Source organism: Oncorhynchus keta, chromosome 19 (assembly GCF_023373465.1).
Source record: "Oncorhynchus keta strain PuntledgeMale-10-30-2019 chromosome 19, Oket_V2, whole genome shotgun sequence".
In the NCBI taxonomy this organism is placed as follows: Eukaryota; Metazoa; Chordata; class Actinopteri; order Salmoniformes; family Salmonidae; genus Oncorhynchus; species Oncorhynchus keta.
The window spans coordinates 62,976,646-62,993,473 of record NC_068439.1 but is presented as its reverse complement, the minus strand read 5'-3'; the positions used below and the strand labels follow the sequence as shown (position 1 = coordinate 62,993,473).

Here is a 16,828-nt window from a genome sequence, read left to right as displayed (position 1 = left end):
TTCACAGACTCTCCCGTCTTCATGGTAGGTAGTCCAGTGGAGGAATGGGGTTGTTGACATCGCCTGCTGGCTGTGTCGATGAGCAGTCCCGTTTACTGGTCACCACACCCGTTTGCAATTTTGTTTGGCACTAGTGCAAGGGTAAATGTTGCATGGGCGATTTTGAAATTCATACATTAGATATCCTTTGGGGAATTGCTGTGTTATCTTGTGTGGGTTCCTGAGTCCTCTGTGTTATCTTGTGTGAGGTCTGAGTCCTCTGTTATCTTGTGTGAGTTCCTCTGTGTTATCTTGTGTGAGTTCCTGAGTCCTCTGTGTTATCTTGTGTGAGGTCTGAGTCCTCTGTGTTATCTTGTGTGAGTTCTTGTTACTGTCCTGGTAGAGCAGGGACAGGTCAAGGTCATGTGAACAGCCACAGTGAGTTCGGTTCCTCCAAGAATGAGGGATTGAATGCTGAAGGAGGACAGACCTTCACCTACTCTATATTCACCCCAGTCCAGGATCCCACATCTCTTCTTAATTTATCCGTCTGGGAAACAAATCCATCTGTTTTGGTTTTGTGGTTTTTGGCACGTTGCCACGTTACTCTTCTACCCACATTAGAACCGAAGTTGCCGTCCGTGAATTCCTGATTAATAACAATTAGGCTTATCTACGTGTGGAAATAACATACTGTAAGATAGACTCTCATTTTGGAATGAGAAAGTCTCTGTAGTTGAGTGCCAGCTTATTTTGGTTTTCAGCTCATTAACTTTCTGAACAATGTAAAATGAGAAGTAATGTAAAGTCTCTTTGTGCAACCATGTAGGAAACATTTCCCTCATATTGAAATAATTAAATTAGTTCTGGTCCACAACACACACATAGGCAACAATTGTTTAATAGCCGTGGAGAGGGATGAGAGGGATTTTGAACATGTGCGCTGGGAATTGGCCATTTCCTTCCATTTCCCCAACATTCTCTCTTTCTCAGATTGAGCAACATCACTTTTCTTTTACATAAGGGTCTCGAACGTATAAGAGAGGATGTCGTCATTGCAGAGCTGAGAGGATTTAGTTTCAAAATATCTCTCTGGCTGACTGCACTGTTACCAAGGAACTTCACTCCAACAGAACATAAACCTTAAAAGCCTTGTTATAGAGGTTGTTTAACATAGATCACTTCTCTTTCCTTTCCAAAGACATTAACAACAAACAGTCATTGCCAAAGGTATAAAAGAGATCATAACACAATCTTGCTGTTTTAATAGTAATACTGTAGTATACAACTCTAGTGTTATTAATCATCATCCCAGTGACAATTAAGTGATCCAATGCGGTGGATTGCATTGATAAATGTTCAGGAGCCATTTTCTGTAGTAAGTGTTGTTGATCTGTAGCATATTCTATCTGCTATGGAGATGTAGGAGATGTATAATTGAGCCTCTCGTCTTTCTCCTCTCTTCCATGTGTCCTCCTCAGTGTCCAGGTCCCAGATGTCCTCAGAGAAGCAGGAGGCACTGATGGAGAACATGACCCGTATGGGGGACCGCTCTCGGGAGCTCCAGCAGTCCCTGGGCGACATCTCCTCTCAGGCAGACCTCCTGGAGAACATCTGGAAGCTGGAGAGCCTGTTCCAGAACCACAGTGAGTCCTTAAAGCAGCTGGGCCGGGCAGTGAGCGGCCTGGAGAGGGATATCAGGGATCTGCAAGGCCACTGCCAGTCGACAGACAGCACCGTGGAACAGCTGGGGGACCGTGTATCCGTCCTGAACCGCTCCACCCAGAGGAACGTGAGTGGGCTCAGCAACCAGCTGGCCCATGCCTCGGTCTCGCTGCACAACCACGACCTCCTGCTGAGGAGCACAGCAGACCAGGTGAACCAGCTCAAGGATAGGCTGGAGGAGGTTGACTGGACAGTCGGCTCAGTCAACCACACGTTCACCAGCGACATCAGCGTCCATCACCTAAAGATCCAGGACCTGCAGGTGCAGATCAGCAATGCAAGCCAGGATGCACGGTACATGAGGGAGACACAAGTGCACATGGAAGAGACACTGAAGAATGAGGTAGAGATCCTCAGCACCATCACAGAGGACCTGAGGCTCAAGGACTGGGAGCACTCCAATATCCTCAAGAACATCACCTCCCTAGAAGGTAACGGCCCATCACTGATCACTGGCTAGAATTAAGTTTATGTCATGATTAATCTCCCTATGATTCCTGAGCTCCTTACACGATGGTTAAGGAATATGTGAGATGAAGATGTTGATGTTGTATTGAGACTTGCTATCATACTCAATGACTTTCCTGGTTAAATAAAATGTCAAATAAGTATGTCATGATGTAATGTTAGCAGGAATTAGAATTCAGTGATGTGAATCCATGCCAAATAAGACTTATAATCAGAATCTGATTGATATTGTATGTGAATGGGACAGTGTTTTATTTAGGCTGGAAACAATTGTGGGTTACATTTAGAAGCCTCCAAAACCAAGGGAATCAGCCCTGTCATTTGTTCCACTGCACATCCCATTTGCTTGTCATTAAGCATTGGTTTAGCCAGGAAAGCTCCACACCTTGTCGTGGTAATTGGCACTTCTGGCCTGCCTCCTCTCCCTCCCTTCATCACTCCATCCCTCCATCCCAATGCCTTTAGCTTATGTTTCATGCATACCTTCCTATTTGGCAGTGGTGAACAAATGACAAGCGGAAGAAAACATAATTTAAGCAAAGTTGAGGTGGATCAACTTGTGATGTGTTGGTCTGAGGAGAGTGTAAGCATGGAAACATTTATAATCATCACACAGCCACTTGATTAACAGGAATGACCTCAGGAGTGACATGTTTGCTGTTTTAGTGAAGTGTCTTCTGGCTGGGAGGATCACTGTGTCCATTGCCTTCATTCTCATGGAAATGTAATTGTCATAATTTTAACATTGATCTCGCGCTAATTTCATTATTCACCAGTGGTGAAACAAAATAAGGAAACTTGAATGTTATTTTAATGGATCATTATATAAATGGTTATCCTTAGTGTAAAAACAATATCAGCCACCTTAAATAGCCTAAACATGTTTGCTTATTTAAAGCATCACAGCTTCATCAGAAAGCCAATGGTTTAAATAATCTATCTATCAAGTTGATACCAAATGTCTCAAAACTGATTTCATTGCAGGTGTTTTCCCTTGACTTGCAAATAGGGCCTTACCAACGTGTGTTTTCTGTCCAACCTACTCCGATTCAGAATTGCTGATCCATGACAGAGCACCACATATTGTTAACGGACAGCTCTTTATGTGAAAGTGGTTCGCTGGTTGACCATCATGGAGTATGTTTGTTTGTCTTGAGCATTCTTAATTGAATTAATAGAAGACTGTTAAGAAGTGATGAGTGATATCATTGGTCCTACTACTAAAACAAGCCAGTCAACACCAATTAAGTGGAGTGGTTTTCCCTTCAGACCCTCCAGTGTGATAAGACTTCCAAGTGAACTTTCAACCCTGACTTGTCATTAGCCACTACTTTATGCCAGGACAGTATTTTAGGATCTAAGGAGCAGCTCACATTATGATTTGAAAGGCTACTTTGAAAATGTCAGTCGGACAAAACAAGACTAATGTCTAACTTTTCAATTGTGATTCCATTGTGGTGTACCTTGGGAAACGTGGTTTCCTGTTGTGGCCAAGCTGATTCTACAAACAAATCGGATGTCAGTTAACTGGATCCAAGTAAAAACAATTGTTGGATGATGTCCGTTAACCATGTTTCAGACTCAGATTCTGCCTTGAGCTCCTCTGCTTTAGTCTGAGGGTGTGGTGAAACATGAATGACATACCAAGAGGAAACAATTTATGGGATTACACAACTTCAGTAATCATATTGTCTTCATATTACAGTATATTCATCAGTTTGTTATGTCGGGATCAACTCAATGCTTTAATGAGGTTGTTTTCCACAGGGCCTCCAGGACCAAAAGGTGAGAAGGGCGATGTTGGGCCACTTGGGGCCTCTGGTGTGGCAGGCCTCATAGGGATGAGAGGTCCGTACACTGTACAGTACTGTCATTTGTCCTATTCTAGCTTTCAACATACATGACTTTCTTCAACCATTTTTCAACCATGTCCTCGAAACGTATCTTACTGTAATTGGCCCGGGTCACGGATTATGTATCCTAAACCCTCATAGACATATTTCCAAGAAGAATGCTGAAAGCAATCATCCCTTTAGGAGCATGGAACATGTTAATTTGTTATAGCCACCCAGAACACTCCTCCTACCACATTCAAACTATCAGTCAGTCCACTATCCTACTTATGAAAGAGTTGGTTACTACAGTATACCTTGTTAGTAATGCAGCGACTATATCTTCAATTATTGATTCACCAGGGGTTACCTAGTGAACACGACCCTCTATGGTTCCAAATCCATAAATCCACTCTGTCTACTAGCAACCTAATAACAGCCCTCCAACTGGGCTCAAAGAATCCTGTGAAATGTAGCAGGGGCATTCTTTGAGATAGTCTTTCATTACATAATTAAATGGTGAATAAAGAAAGAGAACATTGGAAAATGTTATTATGGCATGCAAGCAGACCATCTTACTCAAAGATTCATATAAGATAGGCTGTTTGCATTCTTTGAAACGCATTTCAGATATCCTGTTTGAAAAGAACTGGGAAAATAAATCCAATGCTTTGTTTATGTACCCCCGGCAGGTTTTACAGGAGAAAAAGGATTCCAGGGTCCAAGGGGACTAAAGGGCCCGAGCGGCCCTGACGGCCTACAGGGGGAGAAAGGTGATATGGGACCCGAAGGGCCCAAAGGTATGTCTGATATTAGTACTGTCTGACAGCTGTAGAGCCATTAGTTAAACTAACATCTGTTCCTCGCTGCCTCTTTGAACCTGCTGTCAATGGTTACATCTATCTCCCTTATCCTTCTGTGATGGCATGCTCTCTCTTAAGCTCAGGCTTCAGAGAGGGCAATGCAGGCTCAGGGTCTATTCCATCTGATTTACTACAGTCAAAAGTTTGGACACACCTACTCATTCAAGGGTTTTTCTTTATTTTTACTATTTTCTACATTGTAGAATAATAGTGAAGACCTCAAAACTATGAAATAACACATATGGAAGGAATCATGTAGAAACCAAAAAAGTGTTAAACACATTAAAATATATTTGAGATTTGAGATTCTTCAAAGTAGCCACCCTTTGCCTTGATGACAGCTTTGCACTCTCTTGTCATTCTCTCAACCAGCGTCATGAGGTAGTAACCTGGAATGCTTTTCCAACAGTCTTGAAGGAGTTCCCACAAATGCTGAGTACTTGTTGGCTGCTTTTCCTTCACTCTGCGGTCCAACTCATCCCAAACCATCTCAATTGGTTTGAGGTCGGGTGATTGTGGAGGCCAGGTCATCCGATGCAGCATTCCATCACTCTCCTTCTTGGTTAAATAGCCCTTACACAGCCTGGAGTTGTGTCGAAATAAATCACAGACAGTGTCACCAGCAAAGCACCCCCACACCATCACACCTTCTCCTCCATGCTTCATGGTGGGATCCACACATGCAGAGATCATCCCTTCAGTTAGTGGGCATCTCACAAAGACACGGCGGTTGGAACCAAAAATCTCAAATTTGGACTCATGAGAGCAAAGGACAGATTTCCACCGGTCTAATGTACATTGCTTGTGTTTCTTGGACCAGGAAAGTTTCTTCTTCTAGTTGGTGTCCTTTAGTAGTGGTTTCTTTGCAGCAATTCAACCATGAAGGCCTGATTCACAGTCTCCTCTGAACAGTTGATTTTGAGATGTGTCTGTTACTTATTTGGGCTGCAATCTGAGGTGCAGTTGAGGCTGGTAACTCTAATGAACTTATCCTCTGCAGCAGATCTGGGTATTCCTTTCCTGTTATGGTCCTCATGAGAGCCAGTTTCATCATAGCGTTTGATGTTTGTTGCGACTACACTTAAAGAAACTTTCAAAGTTCTTGAAATTTTCCACATTGATTGTCATTTCTATTTGCTTATTTGAGATGTTCTTGCCATAATATGGACTTGTTTTTTTTTACCAAATAGGTCTATCTTCTGTATACCAACCCTACCTTGTTACAACACAATTGATTGGCTCAAACGCATTAAGAAGGAAATAAATTCTACAAATGTACTTTTAGCAAGGCACACTTGTTAATTGAAATGCCTTCCAGGTGACTACAAAGGGTGGCTACTTTGAAGAATCTCAAATATAAAATATATCTTGATTTGCTTAACACCTTTTTGGTTACAACATGATTCCAAATGTGTTATTTCATAGTTATGATGTATTCACTCTACAATGTAGAGTAATAGTAAAGAATACGTGGTAAAAATAAAGAACACTTGAATGAGTAGGTGTGTTCAAACTTTTGACTGGTACTGTATATCTTCATGCCCTCTGCCTCCCCATCCTAACCCAAAGCAGACCTTCCTTATCAGCTAAACCGCCAACCTAAAACCTTGCAGACAAATGTCTACCTACACTATAATAATGGAGGAAAGCCATGTCCGGTTTTTAGTTGGTCCAACCTTAGCCCTGAGACCTGGCTGTAGACGCTGATGGTGCCTAGACATCATAGGAGTCTACAGCCATGTCTCAGGGCTAGTCCAACCTTGTGTCTCGGAAGCTTTTTCATCCTTCGTCACCTTATGTGTTGGGAATCAGAACTTGTTTTGTAATCAGATACTCCTCTCACACATATGATTTGAGACACAGTGCCTTATTGTATTGGTCATGGATTTGACTATCCACAATGGACTTGTTTTATTTCTCTATGCAAACCAAACAGCTGGATCAGTTTAGTTTGGCTGAACTGTCCGGTGCTGGAGGCTCAAACCCATGCGATCCAATAACATTACGATTTGGATGTGGGTGCTCTGCACTCTCTATCTGCCCTGTCCTCCCAGCCCTGTTAGACTGACTCACTGTGACTACAACACACATAACACGGGGTTAGATAAATACGAAATAAAATAACAAAGGCACTTAGCCTTTCAGTAAAGCTTGTAAAAGCACCCTTGTGGAAAAGGGAGAGATGTTGTGTGGCCTGTTAAAGTAGGGCTTTCATTATGCATGTTTTTCTGTGAGTTAGAGCTGAGTTTGGCATTGGGTGTTTGAACCAGAGTAAGTGTCTAACATTTCCTGACCACCGCACACATTACTATGAGGATGTGGTCAGCTCAGAGCAATACCCGACAATTGTTGGTTCTGTTTGGGTGCCACTGCCATTGGACACTTTCCTGTGATTTTGGATCTGAAAATACAGGAATTAAACGTGGGATAATAGTCACTTTATTACAGTAATAGCTCATAACCACACCTTGTGGTTTAGAACTTGTAGTTACGGAGAGATGTTCCCGCAGAACTGAGTGGTAGGAATTTTAATATTCCATCAAAGGCATATCCAGAGTTTGTTATTTTTATGAATATTCTACAAAAAAAGTTGACAGTACCATAATGGTCATTTTTGCTTTATTGTGTGGTGTCCTCTATAATCATGGACATAAACTTTTAGTACATATCAAAATACAACAAATCTTAATTTAGTGGAATTAAAGATTGAAGTTGACTGATTACTTCATTTTCCACAGCCTCTCTCAAGTACAGACAGTAAATTAAATGTATGGTGCTAGCACACTTCTAACAATCAAGACTTTCAAATGAAACTGCCAGGCTCCAGAATGTCCCTGCACCCACACTCAGATCCTCATCAGATGCCCTCTTCAGGACACAAATGTATCCAAGGAGGATCTTCTTTTAAAAACATTTCTAAGACTGTTAACTGGCTTCAAGTAGTGAAGCCAGAAAGACGCCATAAAAGGTCTCACTGCTCACTCTGAAAGAGGAGCTGCAGGACGACTGTGCTTTCAGCCTCTCAACCCCAGCGATTTTTCATAAAATCCTTTAATCGTTAAATTGATGTTGTCTTTTGCTCCGACTCCTTTTTGTCTTTCATAATATGGCATACAACCCACAGACAGACAGATGAGTTGCCTCAGACGACGAGCGCAGAGCAACAAACAAAACAATAGTCCACATCCATGGATGTCGGATCACAGAGAATCAAGGACATATGTGTTCCTGTTCACTTTTGGGGAAACATACACCTCACTATACTGTATTTGCTGTCTATACTGTCTTTTTCTCTCTGCTGTTTTTCTAGTCCACTTCAGCAAAAGCTCAAGATACTGTAGTTCACACGGAGGTTGTCCTATAATTGTTAAGTCTAATGACAAGGTGCTTACATTAAGTTTGTGGGTCTTCAGTTCACGTTACAAGATTATAAAGGTATCCAAAGGGAAATTGAGTTGAGGGATGTCTAAAATCAGACCTGAGGTTGGTTCAGCTGTCTTTCTTCTCAGTGTGAAGTGGACTATTTTAGAGTTACTTTGTTCCCCTAACCATGGGGAAAAAGATCATCTCACAAGTATTCTTGTCTCACAAGTAGAGGTGGCACCACAGGTCCTAGAGTGGTGTGGTGTGAAAAAACAATCTGGATCCGTAGTATTTCCTGATCTAGTATCCTAACCAGTTAAAACTCTGACCTTTATATGGTATGACGTGATTAATCAGTTGTAAAAAGGTTTAATATGGGCTATGATGGGACCAGAGTTTTTCTGATCAGGTCACAAGGTTTTAAAAAACTCCTGGAAAAACTACTGGCCTTGGGGGTGATGAAAACCCTGTCAAACTTCAGCAACCTTGTACTTGTTCATATGAATTATATTTTAAAGAAGGGGGTTTCCTATACAGAGACACAAAGAAAGTGCAGGAAAGTGGAGAGCGAACCTTGAGTTTTGTGCATTGTGCTAGGCCCGGCCGACCTCCAATTTCCGTGAATCTGATTGGTCAAGACACGCAAAGAGCCTGCAGCAACACTCTGATGTGAAAGACAGAGTAATTGTGCACAAGTCAACAAATCATGAGGCAAATTTGCCCCTTTTTTTAACACTTTGCATCAATATATTTTATTCAACTAAATCAAAAGTGGTGTGGCACTATCACACCTGATCTTATAGAGCTATGGCAAATGCCACCTTGCCACACTTTTTTCAGCGGCCCTGCTCAGAAGTATTCCAGGAAGGCAATGGAAACCTCAAAGCATAGCCTAGCTTTATAACTAATCCAGGCCCACCTACACAAAGTCAACCATGACAGAGTGAGAGGGCAATATTTAGAAGAGAAATAGCATGTGGGAAGGATCTCTAGGAACATAATACTGATCTTGTTCAACAGGATCATCCGTTTGACTTATTTCCAGTTTGAATTTGTAGTTACAGGAAGTGAAATATTCATCTGTGCGTCTCCTAAAGTTTCCACTGGCTGTAACACAATGTTTTGTTGTCTGTCTGTCCTTTCCAAGGTGACAGAGGAGACCGAGGACTGAAAGGCGAGAAGGGAGACCGAGGTGACCGTGGTGAAAAAACAGGTGAGAAGAGTTATGGGATTGCTGATGCTCATCATCCTCTCAATGATGTTGGTCCATTGTTATCTGCATACATATCTGTAACACTGCTGCATCGTAAAATTGGTTATTGTAATAGGTTGTAGTAAAACACAGGTAGGTTACAGAATTGAACCCTAACTGACCTACCAATTATTGTTTACTGCTGTTCAGGGGGTGAAGGAGTGCAGAGTGTCTTTTGAGGCCTGCTATCTTTCTGTTTGGCTTTAGAATGCAGTTTGTACCATCAAAAAAACATTTCAAAACTCAGCACCAGAGCTGACGTCACATGCTGGTGTCAGTCTAGTGGGTTCATCACTCATTTACATGAGTAGGTGGAGGTTCTCACCTGGCACACACGCGTCACTTGTAAACAGGGACGCCAAAGGATCAAATAGAAAAATAGACAATTTTATGGACCGAATCACAACAGGCATACATCTCTGCTCTACTTGTACATGGAATGCTGGTGGTTGGTGGGAAGCAGTGGTGTCACAATGTGTAGGTTCCCGTAGTGAGACGAAGGTGTGTCACAGCTCAGAACCCGTGGGGCTCTTTGAGTTGGGGATCGCACTCCCCAGTCCTCTGGGTCATTAATCCTCTATCTCGCTTGATGTTTACAATTTCACAACTGACAACCATGTTTTTTTGGGGTGGCAGGTAGCCTAGGGGTTAGAGCATTGGGCCAGTAACTGAACGGTTGCTGGATTGAATCCCCGAGCTGACAAGGTAAAAATCTGTCATTCTGCCCCTGAACAAGGCAGTTAACCAACTGTTCGCCGGTAGGCCGTCATTGTAAATAAGAATTTGTTCTTAACTGACTTGCCTAGTTAAGTAAAGGTAAAATAAAAAATAAATACAAATTATCCTAGAAGGCTGAGGGTTGGGGCTGAGGGTTGGGGCTGAGGGTTGGGGCTGAGGGTTGGGGCTGAGGGTTGGGGCTGAGGGTTGGGGCTGAGGGTTGGGGCTGAGGGTTGGGGCTGAGGGTTGGGGCTGAGGGTTGGGGCTGAGGGTTGGGGCTGAGGGTGGAGCTGAGAGCTGGGACTGAGGGTGGAGCTGAGAGCTGGGACTGAGGGTGGTGCTGAGAGCTGGGACTGAGGGTGGTGCTAAGAGGGGCTGAGGGTTGGGGGCAGAGGGTTGGGGCTGAGGGTTGGGGCTAGAGGGCTGGGGCTAGAGGGTTGGGGCTGAGGGTTGGGGCTGAAAGGGGCTGAGGTTGGGGCTGAGGGTTGGGGCTCAGGGTTGGGGCTGAGGGTTGGGGCTGAGGGTTGGGGCTGAGGGTTGGGGCTGAGGGTTGGGGCTGAGGGTTGGGGCTGAGGGTTGGGGTTGAGGGTTGGGGCTGAGGGTTGGGGCTGGGAGAATGTGCTGCACACTGGGACTGAGGGTTCGCTTTGGACCTAAAGCCCCTAGCTTGACAAGCTATAAAATGTCAGGTGCTTTAATATTATTGGTAATTGTTGCCATAGCATTGCCTTTCACCTTCACACCTCTCAGAATGGGGGTACCAAACTTTGATATGATATCCCAAGAGTCCCAAGAAACTGGAGTAAGCTTGGCTTTGACAGATCATTTTTGCAGGACAGCCACAAGCTTCAGTCTCCACATTTGAAGTGTCTGCCTACGCACGCACACGCACACGCACACGCGCACGCGCACACGCACACGCACACACACAAAATGCACAGCATGGTCTTAGTTAATTAGTCCAGAAATGTTGTTGCAAAGGGCCAAACATCGATTCCCTGCCAGATGTTGTAAACTGTTGCTCTAAGATCAAGGTTCCCTTCCTCTCCTCTAAGAGTTAGGAGGAAGGTGTAGAGCATTTGGTGGATGTTTTGTACGTCCTTTTTCTTCTGTTATTGTTTATGCCCTGATTATATGCATTTCATGCCAAAACCAAGTTAGATATATTTTTTTCCCAGAGTATATTTTAATGATGAAAAATACCCAGTTAAATTTGCAGTTTTGATGACATACAGCATTTCAACGTGGGCCAGTTTTCCATTCTGCCAAATGCACTTTTGACAATGTGCCTGTTTTTATAAGGTATTGACAGCATGGTTTTTAGTGCTCTTTCCCTTAGGACTTAACCAATTGGCTCTTTTTCTAGAACACATAGTTTTGTTGTGAAACTGTAGAGATGTCAGCAGCATGGTGCTAGAAAAAGGGAAGTACTGCGGTCGTCTGATCAATTAGCTGGACTTTAAAAGGCTCTGCTAAGAGGTTTTCTGTTGGATGTATGATGTCTCGAGTAAAGTCTTAACAAATTTCTGTCTGAATTTCTAATGACAGCCTCATGAGGCCACACAGCCTCATGCTGTCCTCATGGTAGGTCGGTCTGTACCTGGCTGAGATGTGTTTTTCATTAGTTATTTGGTTCCAGGTCTCCAATATTGGGCTTCATGTGCAGGGGACCTGTAACATGACATCCTGGCTAGATCTAGCATTTCCTCTCCTTCCTATTCTTCCTAAATCTGTTCTCCTCTCACATTATGGGGGACAGGAGGCCCTTCAGATCAGCCTCCCACTGTGTGTGTGCTGAGGGAAAGGGAATCCTGCTGTCTCGGGGGGCGTGCGCACACACACACACACACAAGAGGATGACGACATTGCCCACACATAACCCTCTTTGTACAAGGCAGAAAACAGTCCAGCACAAACACATACAGTGGAGGTGACCTGAGAGGAGATAACGTCAGAGCAGTTACGATAGCTCATAGACTGGTCCCTGTGATAGCCATCTCTAGGAGGTGAGGTCTTGCATATGCAACTCCCTTAAGGACTACAGGCAGGGGCCCATCCAGGGGTTGAACACAGATTGTGTTTGCCTAACTGATAAACACATTTACAGTTGAAGTCGGAAGTTTACATACACCTTAGCCAAATACATTTAAACTCAGTTTTTCACAATTCCTGACACTTAATCCTGGTAAACATTCCCTGTCTTAGGTCAGTTAGGATCACCACTTTATTTTATGAATGTGAAATAATGATTTATTTCAGCTTTTATTCCTTTCATCACATTCCCAGTGGGTCAGAAGTTTAGTCAATTAGTATTTGGTAGCATTGCCTTTAAATTGTTTAACTTGGGTCAAACGTTTCAGGTAGCCTTCCACATGCTTCCCCCAATAGGTTGAGAGCTCCTGGCAGAGCTGGTGTATCTGAGTCAGGTTTGTAGGCCTCCTTGCTCGCACACGCTTTTTCAGTTCTGCCCACACATTTTCTATAGGTTTGAGTTCAGGGCTTTGTGATGGCCGCTCCAATACCTTGACTTTGTTGTCCTTAAGCCATTTTGCCACCACTTTGGAAGTGTGCTTGGGGTCATTGTCCATTTGGAAGACCCATTTGCAATCAAGATTTAACTTCCTGACTGATGTCTTGAGTTGTTGCTTCAATATAGCCCTATAATTTTCCTCCCTCATGATGCCATCTATTTTGTGAAGTGCACCAGTCCCTCCTGCAACAAAGCACTCCCACAACATGATGCTGCTACCCCCGTGCTTCACGGTTGGGATAGTATTCTTCGGCTTGCAAACCTCCCTCTTTTTACTCCAAACATAATGATGGTCATTATGGCCAAACAGTTCTATTTTTGTTTCATCAGATCAGAGGACATTTCTCCAGAAAGTAAGATCGTTGTCCCCATGTGCAGTTGCAAACCGTAGTCTGGCTTTTCTATAGAGGTTTTGGAGCAGTGGCTTCTTCCTTGCTGAGCGGCTTTTCAGGTTATGTCGATATAGGGCTCGTTTTACCGTGGATATAGATACTTTTGTACCTGTTTCCTCCAGCATCTTCACAAGGTCCTTTGCTGTTGTTCTGGGACGTATTTTCACTTTTCGCACCAAAGTACGTTAATCTCTAGGAGACAGAACGCGTCTCCTTCCTGAGCAGTATGATGGCTGTTTGGTCCCATGGTGTTTATACTTGCGTACTATTGTTTGTACAGATGAACATGGTACCTTCAGGCATTTGGAAATTGCTCCCAAAGATGAACCAGACTTGTGGAGGTCTAAAAAAAATTCTGAGGTCTTGACTGATTTATTTTGATTTTCTCATGATGTCAAGCAAAGAGCCACTGAGTTTGAATCTAGGCCTTGAAATACATCCACAGGTACACCTCCAATTGACTAAAATGATGTCAATTAGCCTATCAGAAGCTTCTAAATCCATGACATCATTTTCTGGAATTTTCCAAGCTGTTTAAAGGCACAGTCAACTTCTGACCCACTGGAATTGTGATACAGTGAATTATAAATGAAATAATCTGTCTGTAAACAATTGTTGGAAAAATTACTTGTGTCATGCGCGAAGTAGATGTCCTAACCGACTTGCCAAAACTATAGTTTGTTAACATGAAATTTGTGGAGTAGTTGAAAAACGAGTTTTAATGACTCCAAACTAAACTTCCGACTTCAACTGTATTCAATGAAAGCCTAAAGGGTTTAACGAGATGTTGAGGTCTTTCTTTTCAGACATACAATCAGAGATTACTTATAGAGTAAATGCTTGACCAGGTAGACAAACTCGACATGCAAGATTGTTTGTTAAATTGTCCTTATTCTGCAATAGGCTACAGCACAGTTTATCTTCTATAAGTGCATCATTTCCAATCCCCCATGTTTTTTTTTGTAAATATACACTACCGTTCCAAAGTTTGGGGTCACTTAGAAATGTCCTTGTTTTTGAAAGAAAAGCAAATGTTTTGTCCATTAAAAGAACATAAAATTGATCAGAAATACAGTGTAGACATTGTTAATGTTGTAAATTACTATTGTAGCTGGAAACGGCAGATTGTTTATGGAATATCTACATAGGCCTACAGAGGCCCATTATCAGCAACCATCACTCCTGTGTTCCAATGGCACGTTGTGTTAGCCAATCCAAGTTTTACATTTTAAAAGGTTAATTGATCATTAGAAAGCTTTTTTTGCAATTATGTTAGCACAGCTGAAAACTGTCGTTCTGATTAAAGAAGCAATAAAATTGTCCTTCTTTAGACTAGTTGAGTGAAACTAAGAACTTTGTTCTGAAACTCATCAGTCTATTCTTGTTCTGAGAAATGAATGCTATTCCGTCCAAGAAATTGCCAAGAAACTGAAGATCTGGTACAATGCTGTGTACTACTCACAGAACAGAAAAGCACAAACTGTCTCTCTCCAGAATAGAAAGAGGAGTGGGAGGCCCCGGGGCACAACTGAGCAAGAGGACAAGTACATTATAGTGTCTAGTTTGAGAAACAAACGCCTCACAAGTCCTCAACTGGCAGCTTCATTAAATAGTACCCGCAAAACCAACGTCAACAGTAAAGAGGTGACTCTGTGATGCTGGCCTTCAAGGCAGAGTTCCTCTGTTCTTTTCCCCATCTTAATCTTTTATTGGCCAGTCTGAGGTATGGCTTTTTATTTGCAACTCTGTCTAGAAGGCCAGCATCCCGGAGTCGCCTCTTCACTGTCCGCTGTTGACGTTGAGACTGGTGTTTTGCAGGTACTATTTAATGAAGCTGCCAGTACATTTTAACAAACTGAAATATGACATTTCCATAAGCATTCAGACCCTTTACTCAGTACTTTGTTGAAGCACCTTTGGCTACGATTACAGTCTCAAGTCTTCTTGGGTATGATGCTACAAGCTTGGCTCACCTGTATTTGGGAAGTTTATCCCATTCTTCTCTGCACATCCTCTCTATCAGGTTGGATGGGTAGTGTCGCTGCACAGCTATTTTCAGTTCTCTCCAGAGATGTTCGATCGGATTCAAGTCCGGGTTCTGACTGGGCCACTCAAGGACATTCAGAGGTTGTCCCGAAGCCACTCCTGCATTGTTTTGGCTGTGTGCTTAAGGTTGTTGTCCTTTTGGAAGGTGAACCTTCGCCTCAGTCTGTGGTCCTGAGCGCTCTTGAGCTGGTTTGCATCAAGGATCTCTCTGTACTTTGCTCTGTTCATCTTTCCCTTGATCCTGACAAGAAGTCTCCCAGTCCCTGCCTCTGAAAAACATCCCCACAGCATGATGCTGCCACCATCATGCTTCACCGTAGGGATGGTGCCAGGTTTCCTCCAGACGTGATGCTTGGCATTCAGTTTCTATCTTGGTTTCATCAGACCAGAGAATCTTGTTTCTTATGGTCTGAGGGTCTTTAGGTGCCTTTTGACAAACTCCAAGTGGGCTGTCATGTGCCTTTTACTGAGGAGTGGCTTCCGTCTGGTCACTCTACCATAAAGGCCTGATTGGTGGAGTGCTGCAGAGATGGTTGTCCTTCTAGAAGGTTCTCCCATCTCCACAGAGGAACTCTGAAGCTCTGTCAGAGTGACCATCGGGTTCTTGGTCACCTCCCTGACCAAGGCCCTTCTCCAACGATTTCTCAGTCTGGCCGAGAAGAGTCTTGGTGGTTCCAAACTTCTTCCATTTAACAATTATGGAGGCCACTGTTTTCTTGGGGACCTTCAATGCTGCAGTAATGTACCCTTCCCCAGATCTGTGCCTCGACACAATCCTGTCTCGGAGCTCTACGGACAATTCCTTTGACTGCATGGCTTGGTTTTTGCTCTGACATGCACTATCAACTGTGGGACCTTATATAGACAGGTGTGTGCCTTTCCAAATCATGTCCAATAAATTGAATTTACCATAGGTGGACTCCAATCATGCACCTGAGCTCAAATTCAAGTCTCGTAAGCAAGGAGTCTGAATACCTATGTAAATAAGATATTTCTGTTTTCTAAAAACCTGTTTTCATTTGTCATTATGGGGTATCGTGTGTAGATTGATGAGGATTTGTTTTATTTTGTCAATTTTAGAATAAGGCTGTAACGTAACAAATTGGAAAGAGTCAAGGGGTATGAATACTTTCTGACTGCACTGTATATATTTCAGGAAATGTGCATAGTGAACCCGTACACATTGTTAATACGTAAATAGAATGCACTATTTCAGAAAGTGACCTACCTCTTGCATGTCAATTTCAGACTGGGTAGAATTGATGTTCGCAATCTCCTCCTATCTGCAAGTTTAGCCAATGACATAACACCTTATTGACATCTGACTTGAACCAACCAATAAAAATACACAAACATTTAATACATAACAACCCTGTTACACACCTACAGCTGTATGACTGTTTAATTTGAGTGATAATACAGAAGGTATGTGTATCTCTGGTTTGAAGAGCTTGGATTTCTCCTTGTTAGTTCTGCTACCTACTGTAGACAGACCATTGTCCGCTTTGCTCTGTTAATTACTCTGCCAATGTGACCCTGGCTCTGTCCTATCTTCATCACACCCCCATCAGAGATAACTTGGATATGCTTTTCTCCAGACAAATTGAAGTTTCCTGAGCCGTTACCAGAGTAATCCCTAATGGCAAAATGAAAGTTCTGGC

The 16,828-nt window shown here is 43.0% G+C and overlaps 1 protein-coding gene across 3 annotated transcripts in view; it reads left to right on the top strand.

Moving 5' to 3' along the window:
• The window catches only part of LOC118398657 (scavenger receptor class A member 5-like), a 68,976-nt gene that overhangs the window by 39,485 nt on the left and 12,663 nt on the right, over positions 1 to 16,828 (top strand). For all 3 annotated transcript variants that reach the window (XM_035794211.2, XM_035794210.2, XM_035794213.2), the window contains exons 4-7: positions 1,461 to 2,135; positions 3,940 to 4,020; positions 4,697 to 4,804; positions 9,378 to 9,443. In XM_035794211.2, the coding sequence (XP_035650104.1) occupies positions 1,461 to 2,135; positions 3,940 to 4,020; positions 4,697 to 4,804; positions 9,378 to 9,443 (930 nt within the window). The remainder of the gene's footprint in view (positions 1 to 1,460; positions 2,136 to 3,939; positions 4,021 to 4,696; positions 4,805 to 9,377; positions 9,444 to 16,828) is intronic.